The 26,436-nt window shown below is 27.2% G+C and overlaps 1 protein-coding gene across 1 annotated transcript; it reads left to right on the top strand.

Moving 5' to 3' along the window:
- The first annotated feature begins 9,174 nt into the window (after positions 1–9,174).
- On the top strand, positions 9,175–23,533 carry LOC107448560 (homeobox protein EMX2). The gene is made up of 3 exons (XM_016063807.3): positions 9,175–9,905; positions 15,273–15,439; positions 23,145–23,533. Exons 1-3 carry the CDS (start codon positions 9,473–9,475, stop codon positions 23,439–23,441), a joined length of 897 nt encoding a protein of 298 aa, XP_015919293.1. The 5' UTR covers positions 9,175–9,472; the 3' UTR covers positions 23,442–23,533.
- Positions 23,534–26,436: the final 2,903 nt, after the last annotated feature.

Raw genomic sequence — 26,436 nt, 5'->3', positions numbered from 1 at the left:
TTGAATCTAGGATAACTTAAACAAAATTATTCTTTTCGAGTTATATGTTACCATCAATTTATGAAATGCTGGCATTCTATAGAATGACAAATGCCCCTTATGAAAAGTATGAAACAAGAGAATTATTTCATAATTTGCCCAGTAATTGTAAAGAATGCCTGTAGGCTTCTCATTTGTCATTTTTTAGAATGCCTAGACAATGTGTAAAATATTGATAGTCTTATAGTTTACCGTTTTATAATTAATTATTAGAATGTCTAGCCAATCTTTCATACTTTGCCGGTTTGTAATTAATCATTTTATAGATTACCTAGACAATGTGTAAAATATTAATACTCTCATGTTTTGCCGTTTTGCAATTAATTATAAAATGTCTAATCAATTTGTGAAATATTAATCATTCATACTTTGCCGGTCGATTTTAGGTATCCAAAAGAATACCTTATTTCATATTTAGAGACAGCAGCTACTTAGATGAAAAAATATTTAATTGGATTATTTAGATTAATCTACAACTAACCACATGTGGAATCTAACGATACATAGATCTTAGAACTAGACAAGTCATAAGATAAGACAAAACATTAATTTAAAATATAAATTTTTCCAAACAGTTCGCAAAACAGGTGGAAAAAAAGTTTCACAGCTCTAGTTTAAGTGTTAGACCCACAATAGAATTAAAAGAAACATGATTAAAATTTGTCAATTCCTTTAAAATTAGCACATGAATTCCTTAATTACCTTTTTTCAACGTTATTTTGTAATGTAAAATCTCATAAAGAGAAAAAAAGGAAAAAAATTTAAATTCATGAAAAAAGGATTTAATAATTATTTGTAAGCATAAAATGCTTCAAAATATCTATTTAAGAAATTTTCATAACAACTAAATAAAAAAAATTATAGTTTGAAGCTAAGGATTGAGAACAATAGCAACTTTTTTCTAACTGTATTCGTCAAAAAACAGTAGTTGAATGACATTAAGAGAAATTCTTGATTAATTAGCAAGATATCATCACATATTCTATTATTATAATTAACAGCTTAAAATTTTGTTATGAAATGTGTGGACAGGGGGATACAAAAAAAAATATGACATCTTTAATAATTATAGATTTAGTGATCTCATTTTCGCATACTAGTACTCAATCTTTATGGCTCGAGAGCCTAATCTTAATCATGCTAATTATTTTGGAAGGCGATATTTCAAATTACGAAATCTGGCACAAAACCATATTTTCTCTGGATGAAAAACATATCTTTTACGATATGTATGTAGTTATAGACCCTCAAAATATGCGGGTAGTTACAAACTGGAAAATATGGTTTCAATAGTTAAGGCAGGAGAGCGATTTAAAGTTTGAACCCCTGAATTTTAAGTTAACTTTTTGCGTATTTCACCTTACCTTCGGAACTAATAAAGCTAATCAGAAAGTTTTTGCACACAAATATAAAGTTTCTTTAACGAAAAATAATTCCACATAAAAATTATTTTTTAATAATTATTTACTATTTTTCATTGCTTAACCTACAAATGATTGAAAATTTTTGAATCGTTAAGTAAGCAAATTTTTGCAACAATTTGTTTTTCGTGATTTTAACTAACCAAATCCTAAGTTTTAAGAGTATTGTTCAAATAGTTTTTCAAAAATAAAAATCTAAATATTCGACTTCCTTGAGCTGGAAAATTACGCTAAAAGTGAAATTAACATTAAGGGACCTAAACTTTCAACTGTTTTCGCACCGACACTTTATTTTCAAGAATACAATTCTATCGAAGAAAGGCATGTTTATTCAGAGAAAGTACGTTTTGTGACTTTTTTTCTTTCTTTTATAATCTAAAATACCGTCTGCTCAAATTAATTTGCATATTTAAGGTTATGCCCTAGAAACATTGACTCCTAGTACGTGAAAATACTATCATTAGATCAAAAATTATTAAAGATATTCACTATTTTTGTGTACTATACATTAACTCCTTTGAATTTTTTTTACACGATACATATAATGAAGATCGTGAGAATTTAAATCGAGAGACGAAGTTTAATGTTATAAACGAGCTATTAATATCTTATAATAAACACAAGGTGGCAATTAAGAAAAATCCGGTTTTATCCGTGAGTTTAATTAAGATTTGGCTTTACTGCGTGAATGAAATTAAAAAGTATATGTTGCCGATGAATAATGATGCTGTGTTATAAAATGGTGAAAGCCTCTCATTCAATCTTAATGTCGGTTGATAGCAGCCATCGAATTTTTTTTATTATTATCATCATTATTCCTTTTTATTCTTTCTTTTTTTCATCGTGCTTATGAATTTTCACATTCTCTCTAATTATGTGAGAAAATGGGCAAAGATAGAGGAAATTAATTAATACGGAATAAAATTGAAAAAGCGATTAATTGCTTAATCGTGTTGAGACATATAATTAGTATGTGATGACTAATAGCTTGAAATGTGTTTCAATTTGCGCTTAGCTTTTTATTAGCTTAAGTAGCACCTGCTCAATGAACTAATTACACAAATGTGTTCTCTTTAATTTACAAAAGAATATCTGCGTATAATTTTAACGTTTTTTTAATGATGAAATATTTTTATTCACGTTATTATATCAATTTGTTTTAAAAGCGATCATAAGTGATGTAAAAGAAATGAATTTTGTCTGAATTTGAAACTTATTACAGGTAAATTGTCTTTGTTGGCAGTATTTAGAATTTATGTATAAGTTATGATAGAAAACTAACAATGAGTCTTTGTCTTATAAAATAAGTTAAAAATAAATTTTATTCTATGAATACTAAGTATGTTAATAGTTAATAGTTCAAAATCTTGGATTTAGTTTAGATAGCTTTATGTTTTGTAGTGGTCGGTTATGAAGAGTTAATTCAATATTAGCACACAACAAGTGATTTTCGACAGGATTTTCTTCGAAGTTAAACATTTTATTGTTCCAAATTGAGATAATTCCAAAAATTTTCGAGTTTTGTTTTTTTTCATCTTAATTTATTTCTCCTTTTCTGTTTCGTCCCACAGTGAACTGATCACTAGACACGGTTTCCAGTAGAACACCGAAACCAAGCATCACTGGCTGCGGTCAATGTGCGGGTGGGTGACCTCTTTGATCAGGCTAGAAAAGGACCAAGGCATAGGTCCTCGTAAAATAGTTCTACCGTAAAGTGCTCGACTTCTCTCGCAGGCTGTTGGGTTGTGCTCCCAAAGAGGGGGAGACACTCCCTCGGCAGAGGATCAAAATTGTGATGGCATGTCTTCAGATCATCCTCAGGGATGTTTCCCAGACCATCGCAAATAGCCCATTGCTTAGCTCTAGTGCGACGCAAATAAGCAACTACAACAATTTTTCACTCTCAGCTTCCACATTTCTTATAGTTTTGTTTCTCACCGTTATTTTTCTGTTGGTAACTTTACATCTTTTGTTTCAAATAACTTCTGCTTTTTTCATTCGCTCCTGGCAAGTCTTGAATGGGCTCTTATTTTTTAGTGCTTGAAACACGTCGATTTTTATTACAATCGTCATTTTTTTCCTTTGAAACCAATAAATTTTTTAATCAAGTATAATTCCAAACAAGGCTTATTTCTTTTTCAACATCTTATTATGTGCCTTAATTTATGATATTTTCAATTTTTATTATTATTATTATTTTTTTTAGAGTTTAAACATTTGGTTGGGTAAAGCGTGTGGTTTTAAATAATGTTCTATAAATAATATTTAAGAAAATTCTCGTAATCGTTTCGTTATTTTTTCTTAAGCTAAGAAAGAATAAGATATTTTTCTCAAATAAATTGAATTGTGATAAAAAGTCAATTAAGTGTAAACTGCGTATAGCAGTCTTTAAACACAAAACACACATACATTTCCGATGACAAAACTTCAAAAACTTTAATTTTCACGTCACAAATAATTTTAAAAAAAAAAAAAAACTTTCTTGATGCATTATGTCGTTTTTTTCTTCCCCTCCACATGCAAATTGATTACGAAAAAATTAATCTCGAATCGACTCACTGATTTCAATCAAACTATTCGAATCACCGAATAAAATAAACAGATAGGAAACACTAATTGAAATAAATCGATTTGAATACAGTTCAATTAACTGATTCAAATCAAGGAATTAATTCGATCATTCAAAGTCAATTCAACATACAGCGTATAGTGTGTAAACAAGGTGCACACATACGTTTTCCGTTAACAAAACTTCAAAAACTTTAGATGGCTCTTCACACCACAGAAACTTCAAAACAAAATACGAAAAAAGAAAAAAATACTTTCTTGAAATGTTCTTTCTTTTTTTTTATCTCCTTGTTTTATTGCTTTTGAGTGATAATTTAGAGTCCCTATAGTTGCCTTTAATAGCAAGATTGCGTCTAGCTTATCTTTTACTTTCAAGTTTATTGATCTTTTAGATCTTTCTACCAACCTGAAAAAGATTTCTTAATAGATTTCCTTTCTCTGATTTTCTATAGATGAACTGAGAATATTGCGAACAAAATGGGACAAACCTATTTTTATTGCTCTCACGTGACTTATAAAATCTTTCATGAAATGTTTTTGTTTTTTAGTCATCTAGTCAGAACTTAAGTAAAACCGGTGAGTGAGGAATAGATATAACCGTTAGAGACTTTTGAGTAAAATTATCCATTAACACCTAATTAACACGGTGAATCTGCTTTTAGCATTGTGATTGCTTTTTTTTTTTTAGTTTTTTGTTTAGTACATTTATTAAACAATATAGTAAATAAGTGCGTTTATATATATATTATAGTGAGTTTCAGCTCTTTAATAAAATAATATAGAAAAGAAGCCAGTCTGCAGGCGTCATTTGATGTTAACAGTTGAAGACTTTTGAGTGAAATCATCCATTAATACGGTAAATTTTCCATCTATTTTATTATTTACAATTTAATATTCATATTAATTTAAATGTTATTTGCTTATTTGATTATTAGAAAGTTCTGAAATGTTGTAGCACTCTAATTAATGTCTTTTAGTTTTCTATTTAGTACTTTACTAAAACAATATAGTAGGGAAGTGATTATATATTCGATGTTAAAAGTTGGAAACTTTTGAGTGAAATCATCAACTAAAACGGTAAATTTAATTTATGTTTTAATATTTATGATTTATAATCCAATGAAACGTAAAAGAATTCATTAGCTTATTTTTATATAGTAGAAAATTCTGGAATTTTTTAGCAGTGTAATTAATTTTCAGTGTTCTAAATAACATTTTTATAAAACAATATGAGAAAAACGCTCTCCCATAAATAACAGTGTGGTAATGCTAAAATGTTTTTGAGAAAAGGATTAAATTCTATTTCGGAAATTTTCACAAAACCAAGCATGCTTTGTCTTCTGCAATGACCATTCTTACTAAGTACTTTTAGAATTCCTGTTAAGAATAACATAAAAGAAATCTACTAATTTAATATAGGAGCTCAAATAAAGATGTAAACTAGGATAATATAATAACACCTTGGCCAAAGAATAACACAATCGAAAGTCTATGAATCACTACTAAGGACATAAGACTGAAAACCTCTCAGTCTGTTTGAATGCAGGTGGAAATAAGGAGGAGCAGAATTGTATTTATTAAAACACATTCAAAAATCTTTTCTCACTAAACTGTTTTTGTTTTTAGTACCATTTCCTTAAATAAAGATTCGTTACACGGAGAAAAAATTTCTGGTAAAATTACCGTACTGTATGGTATTACCATTTCTGTCTTCCTTTTTTTTTAAAGAGTAGTTCTGGTTAATAAAACCATATTTGCAGTGCTTAAACCATTTACTTGGTAATTTTTCCTTTTATATTGTAACGGTTTATCAGAAATTCTGGTTTTTAAAATTATAGTTATTACCACTCATTTAGTAAAAAATACAAAACTGAAAAGTAAATTTAACCAAATAAATGGTTTTTATGCCAAGCACTGAGATATCAAGATAAAAATACCAAATTTTATCACATATTATAAAAATTTTATTGTTAGTTTTACCAAAATCATTACCAATGATCTACGGTAAAAATTACCGAGACCTTTGGTGTTCACATAGAGCCAGAAACATGGCAAATTTTACCATATTCTAGTAGCTTTGATCATACTTTTTCCTCACTGTAAATTTTAATAGCGTTTATTTTTTTCATTTGCTTCAATACTTATTTATGATCTCTAATGTGCTTACTGATTTTGCTTCATTTAAAGCAAATTTTTTTAAAAAATTCTGGAATTAAGTTTTTTTATGAGTTATAATTCATTGAACAGTAAATTAATTTTTTTGATAACTTGAATAATAGAATGTCATGTTTTAATGTTATAATTTCTTCGAAAGAAGTTTAATGCATAATTTTAAGAAGAAGAAAAAAAGAAGTTATACTTAAATATTTGTAACTAGTCAGATTTGCTTTCTTTTAAAAGTTTAAATAATATTCCACTTAAAATAATGGTCCATTTAACTGTATATAACTTACTCTGTATGATTTCGAACAAAAAACTCTCGAAAAATTTCAGTTTTTGAAATATTAATCTTACAAATGCGTGTATTAACGCGCATGAAATGTTCTCAAAAAATATACTCTGAGTTAAATAGATTTCGCTTTATTATAGAATCATTACAATATCTAATTTTGTACAGGCTTACACAAATTTAAACTATTATTTTTATAAGTTTCAAACTTAATAGCAGCTTAATAATCCAGCAGAATGAGAAAGAATTACGTTAATTTTCCAAATCTAACTAAACAATTTAACTAAATCTAAACATTTAACATTTTATGTCTTAAACATTTTGAGTTTTTCAATACCGTAAAAATTTATAACTAAATTAGTTTAATCAAACAACGACGTTTTGCACTGGTACCAGCAAAGCACTAAAATGTATATTATATAATAATAGCATAATGAAGATGACAAATTCGTTTCATAATTCGTAATAATTCGTAAATAAGCTTCGTTAATAATATAAACTTACACATTTATATAAACTTATTTCAAATTCGTAAACAAATTTATAAATGTATTTCATAAAGCATTTGTGAAATCCTAAGGTATTAAAATTTAATAACATTTTATTATGTTATTTTTTTTAAAAACAAAATGCTTTTTCAGATTCTTACATAATATAAGAGACCAAAAGCCAATGGGAATGATTGTTAAACAATTTATTATCTCTTTCTAAATTAAAATAAGTTTAAATTAACAAGTTTCCTATTGATTTCATTATTATTATTTTCCTTGATGGGACAGATTATAAGTTATGCAATTTTAAGATCTTTATTAGGCGAAATGCGATCAAAATCGATTCATTTGTTACATAATCCTCAGAGTGTGAGCAAATGACTCCATTTGTTCTTATCATATTTCTTGTCATTGGAATTGTATCGTCTCTTGTATAAATGTAAATGTCGCTGAAATGTCTCTTGTATATGCAATTGGATATGTATCGTCATAATTGATCATACTTTTTCATGGGTTTTCTGATTTTTTTTACTGTATACTTAGATTCTATGTGAGAAAATTTGCCTTTAAATTTATATGTCTAAAAGTGAGTTAGAACTTGCTCTTTAAACTAAACTCTTACCCTACTCTTGATAACTATATTTCTTGTCATTTCAACTTTTTTTAATGGAATTCTTTTTTTTCTTTATTAAGTATACTCATTCCCGTATTTCCTGAATTTTTCAGCAAACTCAGTTTTTATTTGAGAAAATATGCATTTAAGGATGATTTATTTTTGTAACATAGGAAGCTGAATCTTATTTTGAGGACTAATATTGCCATGCCCTATGCTATTAATGCCCTGCTCTTACATATTTTTTGTCATTAGAGTTTTATTACCCTTTTTTTTTTATTTCTTCTTTATGAACTCGTAGAATTACATCATTATGTACACTTTTTAGCATGTTTCATGATTTTTTACTGTAAACTCAGATTATGGTTGAGAAAAAATGCATTTAGGTTTGATATATTTATTACAAAGTGAATTAAAACTTTACCCGTAGATCAATAATTTACTATGCTCTTATATACTTCTTGTGATTGGAATTTCATCATCAAATGTCTTTCTTATGGAATTATAGAACTTCTTTATTGAAAATACCTTTCCTCATGTTTTCCTCATTTTTACTACATACTCAGAATATATTTGAGATAAATAGAAAATATTCCGTTAGACTTAATTTATTTGTTACAAAGGGAACTGAAATTTGTTCATATGACCAATATTTTACACTCCTCATACGAATTATATTAACTGTTGATAGATTTTTATCACTACATGGCTTTTATAATTTATATGTAATTTTTTAATGAGTATAATTTTTCACGTCCAGATAAGTTTTTACAGTTACCCCTAATTTTTCATATCATATTATGATTTTATTTTTGAATTTCTATGATATTATGATTTCTAATCATGCTTTTATAATATGATTTTATACTATAATTTTATATTTTCCAATTATAATTTTAAATTTCCCCAGTGAATACGCTTCCTGAATTTTTACAATAATGTAATATCACTGGCTTTCCTTACTTCACTGAAATATCAAATTTCTTTAGTAAAGAGCTTTTAAGGGTTTTAGATTAAAAAAAATATTTAAAAAATGAAGAGAGTCGCTCTTTAAAGGAATAAAATAGTTTTAATTAATTTGATTGTAAATAAACCAAAACTAACTTGCACTTATTTAAACTCATAAATGGTCTTTTCCTTTAATTTGTTTTTTATTATTAATTATTTTCTTTATTGTTGTGCCATGCATAATATAGCATTCTATTCTTCAAAAGTATTTATTTTTAAGCTAATGTTATATAAACAAAACAGAAATGATTGGGAAAAATAATATAAAAATAAAATCCCAACCACTTAAAAATAAAGTATTCATATCTTTTTTAAAATCCTTTCTCTTGTTTAGTTAACTCGGAATCACATGCAAAAAGTATGGATTTGTTAATTCCGTTCTTTTTGAAAACTAGATCATTAGATTTGAGGCAACAGATGGCGCTAATTTTTTTCGTCCCTTCTTTCTGAATACGCCACGGGAAAAACTTTGAAATAAATTGTGAAGAAGGCGTTACTAATACTTCGGAAACGCAACCAATCACAATCAAGATTTCATGTTTTCTTCCCCTTCGGGTAGAGCAAAACATGGGGAGTTACAACTTCTCATAAAGTCAGTCTTGTTCTTCAGTCTAAGAAGTGATACTTTATTCAGTTTGAGATTTACTTTTTCTTTTATGACTTTACAGCCGACTTTTTTTTCTTTTCCATTATAAGGTCAATCGGCTATGTATATTATTTTACGTTTCTCTTGGCCTATTTATAACACTAGAAGAAATACAGTCAGATTTTTTAATTTTTAAACAATTATTAAAACTGAAATAGTATTCAAGTATTGTTGTTTGAAAGAAATGTGGGAAATTTGAAAAAAAGTTATTAAAAGTGCCGATACTAAATTTTGACCATGGCTTTGGCAGATTTCCATAAAGTTTCTTCAATTGCTATTCCAAAACCAACACGACCTAAAATAGGTTTCTCTATTGAAGAACTAGTTGGTAAAAGTGATAAATCACCGTCTCCTATTACCCATCAGAGGACACCTGAAAATTTAATAATTAAAAAAGACTCCTACGATTCTAATATCCATCATGCAAATTTAGAAAAATCTCATGTTTTGATGCCAAGAGTCCCAGAACTATACTCTCAAGCATATCCAATTTACCATTCTCCTGAACCTGAAGTTGATTTTTTTGGTTTTGGTAGACCAAAATACTCTTTACTGAATGGTTGTGAGCCTGTTCGACCAACGTTACCGTTAGCAGTGACAAGAGATTCGCAGATGATGTTCCCATGGCTCTTGAATAGGGATCTAAGAGTCTTACCTCATAAATGGCAAGGTAAATTGAATTTTCATTTTCTTCATTCAAATGATTCAATAATTTGGATATAAAATCAAGGCTTAAATTTATAAGACATGGTTTACATTTATTAAAGTTAACAGACTATTTGGATAAAGTCATACTATTGTTTGAAAATGGCAATTGATAAAGTCATATGACATAAGTAATTTTCTGTTTCTTCAACGGATTTTACTTTTGATAAAAATAAATTTTTTAATTGGTTCCAGATTTCTATTTAATTATTTCCTAATATATAATGGTTTTTGTTAAAATTTCTGTTTAATTATTTATTTTCAAAAATGCTATTAAAGTTAACACACCTTTTTGCAAAATTGTAAGGTAAAATAGACTGTAAATTTAAAACTAAATCAATGGAATAATACTTTAAATTCGATACAATAATTATTGCAAATAATTTTTTAATAAAACGTATTTAACCACCCTATGGTCTATAACTTATTAAAACCCAAAAATTTTATTTATTTACTTTTCACTGTTATTTTCAGCATTTTTAATAAGTTTTTTCAAATAACCGTCGGTACAAAATAGGTTTATGATATTCAATAATTATTCTCTTTCTTATTTTAAACGCAGTAAAAATATCGCGAATAAACAATTTTAACATATTCCAATTTTTCTTTTCTTTTCAATTTAAACTTATGCATAAAAATTTGATACACAAACAAATTAATAATATTCAAAATTTATTATTTCTCTTAATAACTATAGATTATCGTGTTCTATTAAAATGCATAACTGATTCGTGGTTCTGTAAATATTATATTATACAATATCATTTTTACCTTTTCTTATAACAATATAGCCAAAGTTATAAAAATCAATTAAAGAATATCAAAAAGAAGTAATTAAAAGAAATATTACTTATGTACAATTATAAATATTTAACCCTGTTTCCTATTAATATTATAATGAAATCCTTATTCAAATAATTACAGAAACACCAATCATAGTGATACACCAGTATTAGAAATTTAAATTTTTAAATGTTATTAACATTTATTTTTATGCACTGTTTGTCGAGGAAGGAATTGACAAATATGCTAAAAATTATTGTATACAAACCACAAACATAATAACTTTTATTACATTCGCAATGCTTCAAAAATAATTAAATGTATATAGTCTAGAGTACTAAAGGAAGGTCCATGCAATATTATTTCTCAAGTAGTGGTAAGTCTTTAAGTCTTATGGCGTAATTTTATAAAATTCAAAAGCCACGATTTGTTCTTATTTTAGATTGCTATCATTGAAGAACATAATATCTGAAGTTGAGGTAGTGATGGTTCATATCGTACTTTTTTGGAACCTAACTAAGACTAAGAAGCTCTAAAATAAAATATTAGGACAGTCTCTTGCTTAAAAATATTTTTTAAAGAAAACTAACTAATTCGCCATGTGTGGAGAGGAAATCCTAGAAAACCATCTTCCTTCAGTTTGATGGCAATAGGACTATAACCCATGACCCGCCCAGCAATAGCTATGTTTATGTCGTAATATTAGTCAGAGCTCATTGTGAGCTGCATACAACCACATGTGACCAGTATTTGTGTCTGGGTCAGAGGTAAAAGGATAAACTGTATTTCTTTATTCATCTAGGAACATGATGAATGGATGGAGTTTCCTCAAATAATGGATGTTTGCTAATATTTTATTAATGCCATTTTTAAAGAGAAAAACACATTTTTGAAATTAAAAAGCACTGAAAGTGCGTATATGAATGGTAAAAGTAGAGCTATAAATTATAATAATTAAACTAAATTTTTTAAAATGATTTAATCTTAACAAGAGTAAGCAATATGGAAGAGGAGAATCGTGCTATTTTTGTTCTATTTTTATTCTATTCCCACTACTCTATAGTGGAAAGGAAAAAAAAAACATAACTATATTTAAGCTATAACTATGACTAGGTTACAATATAAAAGTGAAAAAAAATGGGACGGTGGTATTATATTAGATTTTATAAATCTAAATATGTGTGTGTTCCATTCAAATCCAGTTTAGGGATAAATTGAATTTACCTTAATTTCCATTTACTATTCAAAGTTATAGAGATAAATCAATTTCAAAGTTAGAAAGTTCTTGTCACTCTTTTTAACAGTAATTCTGGAGTCTTATGTTTGAGATATTTTATTGGTTTACTAGAATTTTTTTAGATGTTACAGTGAAAATTTTAAAAACAAATTTGTTTAAAAAATCTGACATTTTTAAGAAAGTGTGCATTACAGAAATTTTACCTCTCAGTTGAAGTGTTTTGACATGAAATAAACGTAAGCTGTTTTACGAGGTAATTTAGTTGTAACTGTTTTATTTAGATTTTTAGAATGTGTTTGCTAAATTTATAAATTATAATTGACAACTGATTCTTACAATTTCCATTTTAATTCTAATACAAAAATTTTTGATTTTAATACTAAAGTGTTTTTTTTTTCTTTTCTTATGTATCCATGTGTTCACATTCATAGATATCTTTTTCTAAAGTAAAATGCAGTATTTTTGAAATATTACTAATAGATATTACTAATAGTAAGTATTACTAATAACCTTTCTACTTTTCATTTTTATTTGCTATTTTTTTTTCTTTTTTTTTTTTTTTTTTTNTTTTTTTTTTTTTTTTTTTTTTTTTTTTTTTTTTTTTTTTTTTTTTTTTTTTTTTTTTGCTGCTTCTCCCTTCCTACATACTCAAAGTGAGTTAATAAAATTTTTTGTAAGTAAATAATTCTTTGATTAAATAAACAGAAATTTCGTCTTAAACAGCATTTTTAACATCATCTGCGTTTTGCTGTTGCGTATCTGTTTTCCTATTTTAGTTTCAAATAGTTAAAATAAATATAAATGCAGCTCGTTGAATTTTACAGCGCATTCTTAAAATATTTTTTTATGTTACGTAATGTTACATTTAGCAGTAACATTATTTTAAATGGTACAAATACTTACATATTCATTATTAATAAACTATACTCCTTGTAAGCATGCGCCATTTCATTCCTTTCCTTTGGTGGTTAGAATGAGAAATAGAACAAAAAGCTCTTAATTTGTAATTCGTTTCTTTTCAATTTTCAGTAACCTAATTCAATAGTGCCATGTTGGCCAAGTGGTTAAGATGCTGAGTTGTTATTGTGTAGGTCCAATTCTCAATCTTAGCAGTGGCTTAAAGCCCACTCAGTCTTAGATAGCTGAGTACCAGCTTGCCTGGGAAACGAAGGCGGTCGTTGCGTAAAGCTGACTAAATTCATTACTCATTACTAATTACATTACTAAATTCATTACTAAATTCATCCTGTGCTGTTTGTGTCCAAATTGGAATGGCTCAATCCTCAATATCTCTCTTGGCTAACTGTTGGTTGTAGTGGGAATATTTCATTATATTTTTTTTAATTAAATAGTGATATTATTATTTTAAAACGAGTCCCCTAAAACGCTCTAAATAGTTTAGATGCAGTTTAAAAAAAGAAAAATATGTCTAATTAAGGTTTTTCCTGTCCTTTCAAAAAATTGATGTTTTATTCCGTGTGGTGCTTTTTGCAACTAAAAATGCTTAGAATAAAAATTAAATTACATTTTCTCTTTCTTAAGAAAACGAAGAAGTTAACAAAACATTAAAAATTGTATAAAATAATTTCGCAGATAATGTATTACATGACCAAAATTTGAAGCGTAAAAAATTTTCTTTCAATATTGCGTTTTGAAATAAAAATACTTTTTACAAACTCTGGACAAGAACATATAGAGATATTTTTAGGTGTGTTTGTATATGAATTAAAATTGAAATATATTTACATGCAGAATAACCAACTGAAAGGACGTACAATAAGTGTCTAATTCATCCTGTATCTCATCCTCCCCACTTTCTTTAATTCCTCCTTTCTATATGAAATTAAATAATAAATTTTTAAAAAAAGCAGCTCTATTTTTCAAAAAAAAAAAAAAAAAAATTCCTATTTTATTAACGTTTTTTTTCTGCTAAAAATTTTCCGTTTATATGTATATATACTTAACTAGATCTACTTATTTGTACTTAAACTAGAAGCATTGCAGCAACAGAAAATTTCAATTACGAATAACGCAGATTTAAATTGATAAAATTCAAATTTAAATTCTTACAGTATAAATTCAAATTTTACACTACAGCCTACAGTTAAATGCCACGCTAATTTTACATGGCTTGCCCGTCTGGCTAAACGGCAAATAACTACGAACTAAATTTGCAAATATTAGACAGATTTTGCTAGTTTTTTAAAAGGTTTAGCGTGACATATCTGAAAAAAGTGGCGAATTATATAAGCCTACGAATTGCTTAGAAATAGTGGAGGATAAAAATCTGCTAAATTGAATTTATTAAACCAAGAATCACAATTAATAAACTACCACTTGAAAATATTTATTCACTGTCCGGAGCAAGTTGGCATCTCTGTGCCTATAAATAATTTGTGCGTCCTTTATTGCATTAATTTCTTCAAACTATTTTAGTAGCGATAATAAGATTAAAAAAAATTTAAAATTTACTCGAATTATGTGTTTCTAATAATCTTGGCTTCGCCGGTCACCGGTGGCCACCTTGCCGTTACAAACAAACTCAGTGCCGGTCACCGGTGACCCCCATGACATTCAACATGTTAACAATACTAGTTTGTAATCTCAATTTAGATTGCTCTCGTTAATGCCTTGTAAAATACGGAATGTTCAGACTTATAACAGAGGAACATTTTTAAATATACTTAGTTTATGAAACAGTAAAATTTAAAAAAAAAAACTAATTTTTTAAATGCTTTATAAATCTATATTTGAAACGGCGTTGACATTTTCTTCATTATATTAAATATATTAAAACTCTTTAATAAAAAGTTAAAATTAACTTTGTATGTTTCGTATTTAGCTTCGTATGTTCGTTTTGTTTTTAAAAAAAATGCTAAAAATTATAATTCTCGAAATCTTAATATCTCTTCCTCATCTACTCATTTCATTAACTTAATTTTCAATATTTCTCTTATGCTTCATGAAATGTGAACAAAAACTAGAAACAAAGGAACAAAACTAGTGAAACATGACAATTTGGAACAAAATAAATCACTCAATCATAAACCGTTTGAGATATTATTATTAATTCATTTCTTTGAAGAAAAAAAAGGTCTAACTTTAAATGATTATTTTACTTTCTTTTTTAAATAATCTTTAAATCTATTCATTGAAAAAATACTTTTATTTTCAATAAAAAAATTCAAATTTTGAAGAGATATTTTTAAATTTTGTTTGTGTGACTTTCATTGGGGTTTTCATGATGTTAAATACTATTCTGAAACAATTTTAGAAAGAAATTTTATTAGAAATGTTTTGCTTTTTTTCCAGGTGCATCAGCGTTCTTTTTTCATCCCTTCCGCAAGCCAAAACGTATTCGAACTGCTTTTTCACCAAATCAACTTCTTCAATTGGAGCACGCGTTCGAAAAGAATCATTACGTTGTTGGAAGCGAGAGGCGAGAACTTGCTCAAAATCTTAACCTCTCTGAAACACAGGTATAATTTGTTTAATTATTTAACGAAAAATTTAAATTTAATATTCTCTAATTATCTGTTATCAAAGACGGAATAGAATTTAATCTTATTTTAAATTGCGAAATTGAAAAATAAAGCAATTTTATTTACTTTTGACTGTGTTTAATGTGTAAGAGATTTGTTTTATATATATATATATATATATATATATATATATATATATATNGGGCTGTACAGTAAATTAATTCGGAAATTTTTACGGTGTATCAGCATTTTTGCAGTAAAAAAAAAATAATTTTCCTAACAAAGCATCGAAATTCAACACTTAACTATTCATAGTAAAAATGACTTATAGAGCCGGAGTAAAGCTTTAGATTTTCAAAATATTATGTGCAACAGTCGGGAAAAAAAAGCAGAGTGCCTTAATAATTTATGATCTGTTGGTTGAATTTTCATTTACTAAAATGCTGGTTCTAGGATCTCAAATCATATCTGCAATTCAATTTGTGAAGGTGGTATTTTGGAAAACGAAAACAGAAGGTAGAAAAACGGTATATATAATGTATAAAAACGTTTAAATATAAATATTTTTTTTGAGCAACAAAATATTAGAAAGGGAGATGTTGTAGTCTGGAAAGTTTAGATCCAATTAAACTAGTCAATCGATCGGAAGTTCGAAATCCTTAATATTAAAATCTCTTTTTGTATGTCTCGCTATAACGCTTGAGATATACAATCATTAAACAACTTATTTTCCACTTAATTGTAAAACTCGCTGAAAAAGTATTCCATGAATAATTTTTATTTTCAATATAATTTATTATTTATTTTAGTAGTAGTCAAAATAGGTTTGCTTACTAGGTAACATTTTTTTTATCCCATTTTAAAGTATATAATTTTAAATGAAAAAATACAAAATTTGAGTGGAAACAACCAAAAAGCTTCTAAGTGAGGAAAATTTCGAAAAATTTGCATTCGTTTTTTAATTTCTAAAGAACTATTCGACCAATTTAGTTCACATTTATGATTTCTCAATTAACACAAGGAGAAAAAAAATTTCTGATAAGATTACTGAACTATATAAAAATAAAATGAATGATATATACATGTGATATAAGCGTTTGCCACAGATTTATTTTGACCTTGCGAACAAATTTGTGCTAAACTTAACGGAGAAAAAAAATCTGGTGAAATTACAGTAGTGTATGGTATTGATTGGTATGGTAATAATATTTCTAGTAAAAAAAATCTATAATTCTGGTTAATAAAACCGAAATATATAGTTTTTAAAGGATTCATTAGGTAATTTCCCCGTTCATATAGTAGCAGTTTAACTGAAATTCTGGTTTTCAAAATCATAGTTCTTATTTACTACACATTTAGTAAAATAAACAAAACTGAAAAGTAAATTTTACCGAATAAATGAATTTTATGCCATGCTCCTCGGTATCATGATTAAACTACCAAATTTACCATATTTTATCATATATTATAAAACCATATTTCATTGTTAATTTTACCGAAATCATTACCAAAGCGCTTTGGTAAAAATTACCAAGTTCTTTCGTGTTATTTTTTCTCAGTGTAGCGACTACGTTTCAAATAATGCAAAACTTTTCAAAACCTTTAAAATTTTTTCAGTTATTTTTTAATTAAATAATAGATAATTTTTAAAAAATATTTTCACATGGAATCATGTTTGGATAAAAAAATATTATAATGTGGACAAAAAAGATTTGATTTGTTGAAATAGTTCCAAATACAATGTGAAATACGTAAAAAAAAAAGAAATAATATTAAGAGGTCTGAACTTTCATCGCTCTTCTTAGATGAACCATATTTTCCACACTGCAGTTACCCCTTTCGAGAGACAGAAGTTCAAATCTTTAAAAAAAAAATTTTTATTCTGAAAAAGTACGTTTTAGTGCTTAATTTCGTTTCTTAAAATCTGTTCACAAATCAATTACAATATTTAAGATTAGCCCCTCGAGCTATTTAGATTGCTTCTTAATACGTGACAAAGCAATCATTAGATCAAAAGTTACTAATGTGTTCCGCTTTGTTTCCCTTTTTTTTAACGTATTTATTTAGGGCACTATTCAAACAATTCCTTATGCTTCCGTTTCAGTTAGAAAAACATATTTCCGACTGAATTTAACACTACAATTTTATAGCGTAACAAACATCTGAAAGTTGTCATTCAAGAACTTAAAAAAAAAAAAATATTGTCACAACTACCAGAATATTATAAAATTTGCCGCGCTTCTGTCTCTATGGGAACATTAAAAACTTTTTCTTTCTAAATGTGGGATAATAAAAACTAACTATAAGTTTAGAAACCAGAACTGCAGGTATACCGTAATCATATGAAAGTAAAAATTACCAGATGAATGGTTTAAATACCATAAATTTTGATTTTCATTGCCGAACTTGTGGGCTCTTATTTTTACCCGAAATTTCATTACCATACAGTACGGTTTTTTATCAAAATTTTTTTCATCGTTAGGGGTTTAGGTGGTTTTGATTTCATCGTGAAAGCATCAATGTACAACTTTTTTTGAATTTCTATAACTTATCTAAATTTTAACTTAGGTTTCTAAATATTTTTTTTCATGAGTTTACCTCTTAACGGATCAATGCCTCCATATAAGAGGCATGACACTATCACTTACTGCTTCTAATGTCGCGTATAGCGGCAAAAATCAATGATTTAGTTTATTACTCTCATTTTTAGCAACATTTATAATTTTTTTATTATAATAATTAATAAATCTATAATTGAAATTATAATTTATTATCCCAATTATACTTGGTGTGTAAAATATTTCTGTACCGTTAAGGGTTAACATAAGCACATACATTATTTAAATGCAAACACTTTTGAGAAACGATGCAAAGAATTTTATAATTTTGCTTAATTTAGAGCTAAATTTAGAAGAAAAAAGGATACTATAACGTCTTGATTGCTTGATAAATGTCATGAAAAGCATGTTAACGACATGAAACCAATTGTAATAGACATTCAAATACGCTCTCTTTAAAACTATACTTGCTCAAAGAAATTAAAAAATAGTATTTTTGAGTTTAAAGGAAAAGTTTTTTTATAGTAAAAAAATAAAAAATACTTTTTATTTCGATAAAAAAAAGTATAAAATATTTAGCAATATTCAAGTGGTAGTATTATTTAAGGCAACATGCTGTACTCAAACCATTTACCGAGCTTTAGCTTAATAGGTTTATTAGAAGTCGAGTAATCTTTCACGTCAAGTGAAAAAATTTGAATTGAGAAAAACAGATTTAAAGGCAAAACTTTGACTAAAAAATTTTAAACAGAATAGTTGAGTTTGCATATGAATCCAGTTTAGAAAATGATTGTGTTATTTTATGTTTTCAGTGAGTGGATTTCAGTATTTTTACTGTAACTTACGAAGTTTTTGAAGCTTGGTGACAAATTGCTTATTTTAAAACAAACCGTAACACAATTTTTTTCTTCAGAAAACGGTAAATTTCGATAGGTAATACCCCTAGACCTGGTAAATAATTTGCATAGTTTATAAACACACAAGAAATATCTTTATAGTTTCTAAAAATTAATTAAAACTATTAAACTATCTATTAAGTAAAACTATTAAAATTCCGCACAGCCTTACGATCTTCCAGACATATGATAAAGTTTCTTTCCATAAATTAAATCCAAAACTTCTATTTAATTAATTTTTTACTACCTATCATTTTACTTTTTAACTCGATAAGTTCATGCAAATTCTATTTTCTTAAAGTTATTTCCATTAAAATTCTCTTTGGTGATAAGATGATAAGAAGTAATAATGTTATATTTTTAAAAAATATATATTCGGAAGATAACATCCAGGTAAGTTTATGAGCTGTTGAATTTGATACGAGCCACGACGTGCTGTAATTAAATTTGATAATATAATGGAGTTGAACCGCTTTTAGTTTAAGTACTGGTATTTAAAAAATTAAGTTCTCGTAGTTTTTTTTTCCTATCTTTTTATTCTTCTGAGAAACTGAAAGTGCAAACCTATTTATATGGAATATTGTTGACTGATTTGCTAACTAATAAAAATAAAATAAAATTTCATCAAGGTGAAAATTTGCATAAAAAAATTTATTTGACAACTAGAAAGTATTTTTAGTGACTTGTAGAAATATAAACATCACAAGTTTATTGGCTAAAAAATATGTGACTCAAAATATTCATAAATATATCCATTTTTGGTGCGTGTTATCTTGCAGATTGGTATTGGTTGCATTTCAATTATCCATGTTATGAGTTTTATTGGGCGTTTTATTGCTACAACACGTAAACTGAGCAATGTGAATGCCTTTTAGTGCATATTTTCATGTGAAAAAAAAAGACCAAAATAGAAAGAGATTACTATCTTTATTGCAAATTTAACTTCAGGAACATCTGCTTTAATTTATGAACATACTTGATAATCGAAAAAAAATTATCTCGTTTTATCACGTATATTTCTGTTTTTATGTAACTCTTCTGTTATGTATAACTCTTAACCATAGAAAAAGAGTTTCTTACAGTAACAAATACTAATGATATTAAATTTGTTACTGTAATAAATACTACTGAGAATGAATATGCTTAATAAAAAATTTAGTAATCACTGAATTTAAAATCTCTGAATTAAAAGGTCTGTTATATTCAAAAAAAATTTTTTTAGAGGAGTTAGAACTCAATATTTCCAATTTATGTTTTTTTGTGATAACAAAAAAGCTTTAATATTATTGGGAGTTGAAACAAAATCTCATTTCTTCAAATTAGATTTAGTTCAGGAAGAGAAAAATTTTCTGGTAAAGTTACCTTACAAAATGGTAGTTTTTTTTTTCTTAAAATTTGTTTATTAAAGACGAATTTCAGGCCATACGATATTCAACTCATTCATTTGATAATTTTTCGGCTCATATGTTAACGGTTTACAGAAATTTCTGGTTTTCAAAATTATAATTCTCACAACCGTACGTTTAGCAAAAAATACAAAACTTAAAAATAAATTTTATCGAATGAATAGTTTTTATACCATGCTCTAAGATATCATGATAAATTACCACAGTTATCAAATTTTATCACATAGTTTAAATCCATATTTAATTGCTAATTTTACCGAAATCATTACCAAAGCGCTTTGGTGAGAATTACCGAGCTTTCCCGTGCATAGAGCCAGAAACACTGTAAATTTTACTATATTTTGGTAATTTTGATAATACTTATTTTTCTCGGTTATCAATTCCTTGTACTAGAAACCTCTGTATTGATTCATGAATTCTTTAAACAATTCTGAAATTTATCCGCAGAGAGTGGATTAAAATATTTTTATTCAAATTTTGCACTTTGTAGGTCCGCAATTTTTAAAAAGCTACAATCACTTATGCTAAAACACATGACAAAAAAACCGCACTACTAAAAGAAAGTATTAAAAATTAATGAATTAAAACTTTATTAGTTTGAATATTATATATTAAAAAATGCAAAATTTATGATAACACTTGATAATTTTGGATTAAGATTAAATAGTTTTATCACATACATTTCTGGTCACTTACATGACTCTTTACTATTGAAAAGCAATTTGTTACAATCATGAATATTAATAAAAATAAGTTTCTTACTGTAATAAATAATATTGAAAATGAAATTGTTCATAAAAATACAGTATTATACTAACATATAACCCTGAAACATTTGTATTGTATACTATTTCTAATCTTTACAAACCAAAATTCCAGATTTTTTTTTACCAGATATATCATTACCATACACTACGGTAATTTCCAGGAAAAATTTTTCTCCTCGAAGTTTAACATAATTTTGTGTGCAAGGTCAAAATAAATCTGAGGCACACGTTTATATCACATGTATATCGGCACATGCATATATCGTTCCTGTTATTATTTTTTTTTTCGCCTTGTGATATCCTGATATGTAACAATCTGTTATAAAAGTCTACATTTAATTTGATTTTTAATGATCAATAAACGAAAAAAGAGTTTCCTCTTACTCGATGGGCATTGTTTCATAATACTAATTCGTTAAAGCACTCATTTTAAGTTATGCCTGCAAGAGTTTACTATATTAAAATCTACAAATTCTCACAAAAGAAGTGGTTGCAAGTTAGCCTTGTACACTGAACCCATTATGATACAAATCTACTACAACTTTAATGCGGTGCAAAGTTGAGCTGTATTATTTTGCATTTAAAACCATCTTAACTGCATGATAGTGAGGTTTAACTTGGACAGAAATATGGCTCAAGCACCCCATTAAGGTTGCAACAAACTTGCACGATATTGGGATAACAATTCAAAATTAAACCAATTTTTCTAAGAATGCTCAAGTTTTTCTACCTATGATTCCACACTTTAGCAATGTGCAATGCACATGTTTTGCTTACGAAATTTTAAGATTTGAATAACTATTTTATTTAAAATGGAATTATATATGACGACGTTTTTATTATTTTATATTTAAAAAACCTTAAATAAAATTAATGTATGTAAACTTATTGCAATCGTGCAACAATAATGCAGTGACTCAAAAGAGTGAATTTTCAGAAAACTGTTCCCAACTGCTATTGGTTTATCATGAAGTCATCGTATTGCAAGTGTCCGACAGGGAAAGTTAAATTACTGAATTTAAAGCAACTTAAGCGATCAATAGAGGTTATTTTAAGGGTTGTTTTAACACCTTTAGAACCGGCAGAAAAAGATAAAACCATACCCTAGGCCTGTACACTACGAGTTTATACACTAAAGACTATGTATAAGTACTAATACGAGATGTAAGACCAGAGTACCGAATTGAGATCACGTCTGCGTGATCTTGGGCCACTAGCGTTAGAAAAGCTCGTTTCATAGATACCAAGTCAAAATTTTTGATGGTTTTCGATTGATGGACCAACATAATCTTGATGTAACCATCAATAATTCCATCATGAACCATTATATTTTTTCATGGTAACCAACGTAAGTAACCATCATCCCAATGTAGGAATTCGGACTGATTTATGATGGTTTAACATAAGAATAACAACTTGTTCTGATATTCCAAATGATTTGTTCATGTAGAACCACCATGAATTTCCATCACAGTTTCTTAGAAATCAAATGTAGAGATCATGAACCACCATCACCCCAATGTAGAAATTCAGATTGATTTATGATGAGCCAACATAAAAAACTCAAACTGTTTTGATGGTATATTCCTGGTGAATCAACAAGAATTTCCATTAAACCATCATAGAAAGATATTGTTGAAACCATCAGGGACCATCACAAATCATCATGAATTGTTAGCCCATGAGAATCAAACTTCTTTTGATGATTAACTATTATAATATTAAAGTAGTATTTTCCATCAGGGAATGATGGAAGCTTGTTGGCATATCAAAAACCATGAACACATAATGGAAAATGCTGGATGATGGTGACCATCAAATGATGTTGAACCATCATAAATCAGTCTGAAACCAACATAAACCATCAAAACTTTTTGATGAGACCATCAAGAATTTTGATCACGTGTATGTGATTTAGGTCCTGAAGAGGTAAATGCAAAAAATAGAAAAATAAAGAAGAACAATAATGAAAGAAAGTAATTTTGGAGCTACGATACTATTGTTGCGAGGGTGCGATATTTTAAAAATTGATTATTACATATTTTTCACCAAATTAAAGTTTGCTTTTATTTTAGGTTAAAGTGTGGTTTCAAAATCGGAGGACAAAACACAAACGACAGAAACAGGATGACCAAAGTTGCGATCTTAAAAATAAAGACTTCTTTGATTCCGCTGATCAGTGTAGTTCCTCTGATGAAGAAGAATCGGTCTCAGAAAAATCTAGTCCTCCCGTTCCAGATAGAACATTATCTACTCCAGAAGAAACTTTTGATTCTTCTTACCTTAAAAGGGAAACTTTATGGAATCCTATGGCATCAAATTCAAATTACATCCGTTCACAGTCACCTCAAACATTCAAATATGATAGTTAACGAAGCGAACTTTATTTTGCTTTTACTGTATTATTTATGCAATTGTATTTTGTATTTTTGTATTTATATTAAATATTTTATTTGTTACCAAAGAGTATGATTTTTTGATTGTTTTTAACTTTTCAGGAAAAAAGAGGTATCACCTTTAAATTATATTTATTTTTGGATATAATTCCAACTTATAAGATCTAAATTTAATATAATTTAAAATTCACTTATTTTCATCAAGAACAATTAATATGAAAGGAAATAATTACATGCATGAGCAATTCGAATTAGCTAACAGATACTTAAAAATCACACTTGAGTTACTTTTTATTTTTAAAAATTTTTATTTTTAGTTGCATTTCAACAATACTTCTTTGTGTCATACAATTAGTTTACAAATAGATTCGCACAAAAATACTTCTATTGACTTCCAACAACATTAAACGGAGGCGATTAAGTTATTTTCATATCTCCACAAAACTAACTTTTTACTTTTATAACTATATTTTTATAAATAATGAATTTGTAGTTATGAATTTAAGCTGTTCTGCAAGCCTTTCCAAGCAATAAAAAAAAATTTTTTTAGCTCATCAAGCACGAGAAATATGCAGCGGGTTTTTATTATTAATTTATATCATCACATGGAATTTAAACAAAATTAAAATTCTAGAAATAGACATTTTATAAGTCAAATGTCATTACCAACAGTGTGGTGAAATTACCACACTGTAAGTAATGGCATTTCTGGTAAAAATAAAACCATTATTTTGGTTAATATGACCAAAATATATGGTATTTAAATCATTTCGTAATCAGTGGCCTTCATTTGGTGATTTTTCCATTTATACAGTAAATGTTTACCCGAAATGCCGGTTTTTAAAATTATAGAACTTACTACAAGACATTTAGTAAAAAATACAAAACTGAAAAGTAAACTTTACCGAATAAATAGTTTTATGTCGTTCTTTTAGATATAATGAGAGAATTACCAAATTTTACCACATTTAACATAATTTATCTCATATTATAAAACTATGTTTTATGATTATTTTTTCCGAAATCATTACTAAAGCTCTTCGATAAAAATCTGAGATTTTTGGTGTTCTCATAGAGCCAGAAACGCAGTAACTCTTACCATATTCTGATAGCTTTAACCATACTTTTTTCTCAGTGTAGAAATAGATAGTGATTTCTATTTGTTTCCCCTCATTTAAAAATTTTTTTACCTTTGAAAAATAGGAGAAATTTTTCCAAAAAAATTTGAGGTTCTTTTGGTACTGTTATCCACTTGAGTGAGTCTAGTTTAGCAAGAGTTGGTTTTTATATGAAAATAAGTCTTCATCAGAATCAGACGAACTTGCAGGTTTGTTTTTTAGTTAGTATTCATGATTATTCTTAAAACTTTTGAGGGATTTCAATACAATTTGACAAAAAATTGAAGAATGTGCGGTTCTTTTATGTAATTGACTAAAAGCATTAGAAACAGCATTACGAGCAAGTATGGAATTTATGTATCATACAGTATGTAGATATAAAATAATGAAAACAATCTGAGAAGGATCTCAGTCTTAGATGTTGTCATTGAATATTTTGTGACGACATGTGTACAAAAGTTACTCCACCAACATTTATTTTTACTTATAAAAATTTAATAATAAGCATAAGCACATTTAATAAAAGCATTATTAAAAAGTAAGTACAAATTGATCAACTACATTTAATATCAGCTGTCGCGCTTAATTTTGGTTCTCATACAGTCATAATCATTTTGGCAATTGCAAAACAGATCTGTGAAGATCATAGCTAATTTTATGAGCATGAGTCCACAATTTGTACAAAGCGAACAGCAATATTGTGACAATAATATAACACAGTTTAATTCCTGGACAATGAAACCATTGTGCACAAATTATCTCCTTTACTAAAAATGTTTACAATACTTTATTGATGCTTGCGAAAAATCAAAAAGAAGATTAACCAGCATTTAAAAGCTAGCAATTTTCGACAATCAACAATCTTGTGACAAGCAGCAATCTTGCGATAAAATGTAACAAGATTCAAGCGCTGGACATTTGAAAACATGAAACGCAAATTATCTTCACTAAAGATAGTAATTTAAAGTTTTTTTTAATTAATAAATTAAATTTCCTTGGTAATAAATTAATTACATTAATCAGACTAATAACTATATGAACGAAAACTTAAGGAGACGTGCATATATAAGTTTTACTATATATTAAGACCTATATAATTTTTTAAAGTTTGATTATTAATTTGCTTATTTGTCTTTATGTTAAAATGTTTCTAAAGAAATAATATTAAAAGCACAATCTTTTCACATTCATATGATTAATTTTTATTTTCATTTCAAAACGTGTACACTTCTTTAAAAGAAAGGAAAATAATAAAGAAGTTTCATTATTTTCATTTCAAAACACATGTACAGTTTTTAAAAGAAACAAAAATAACTCAAATAAAGAAGTTTCATTATATTCTACATGCATTCCAGTCTGAGATATAGAATATTAAACACTGTTTTAATATGATCAATTTCAATTAAAATACCATTAATGTCTCATTGATATCCATAATTTGTTTGCATTGAAAAATTATAAGAAAAGTGCAAAATTCTGAACAAAAAATTCGTCTAAGCGTCATTTAACTCTCGGTCAAGATGGCGATTTTCTAACTTTATAAAATATGCAATACGGTCACCTGCATATTTTATAAAGTGCTATCTATCTAACTATAGTGCCTGCTATCTAACTACAAAATAATGTAGATGGCTCAGCGAAGAAGCCGGTCCAATGATAGCAGACTTTATTTAATTTGTAAACTCTTTTCATATTATTCTGTTAAAACATTGTATAAAAGTTGTTTATAAAATAGAATAATTATTCTCATAGAATTCTAATAGAATCATATTTCTAATAGAATCATATTCCCTCCACCAATTTTTTTTTTTCCTTATGGGACTCAAAATTAAACATATAAATATTGACGAAGA

Source organism: Parasteatoda tepidariorum, chromosome X1, assembly GCF_043381705.1.
Source record: "Parasteatoda tepidariorum isolate YZ-2023 chromosome X1, CAS_Ptep_4.0, whole genome shotgun sequence".
In the NCBI taxonomy this organism is placed as follows: Eukaryota; Metazoa; Arthropoda; class Arachnida; order Araneae; family Theridiidae; genus Parasteatoda; species Parasteatoda tepidariorum.
The sequence above is the reverse complement of the archived record's forward strand: the minus strand, read 5'-3'. Positions and strand labels throughout refer to the sequence as shown.

Excerpts from the sequence above, each read along its gene's own strand:
- LOC107448560 (XM_016063807.3), top strand. The coding sequence starts at position 9,473 with ATGGCTTTGGCAGATTTCCATAAAGTTTCTTCAATTGCTATTCCAAAA. Across the intron at positions 9,906-15,272 it reads CTTACCTCATAAATGGCAAG|GTGCATCAGCGTTCTTTTTT; the intron begins GTAAATTGAATT and ends CTTTTTTTCCAG. Across the intron at positions 15,440-23,144 it reads TTAACCTCTCTGAAACACAG|GTTAAAGTGTGGTTTCAAAA; the intron begins GTATAATTTGTT and ends CTTTTATTTTAG.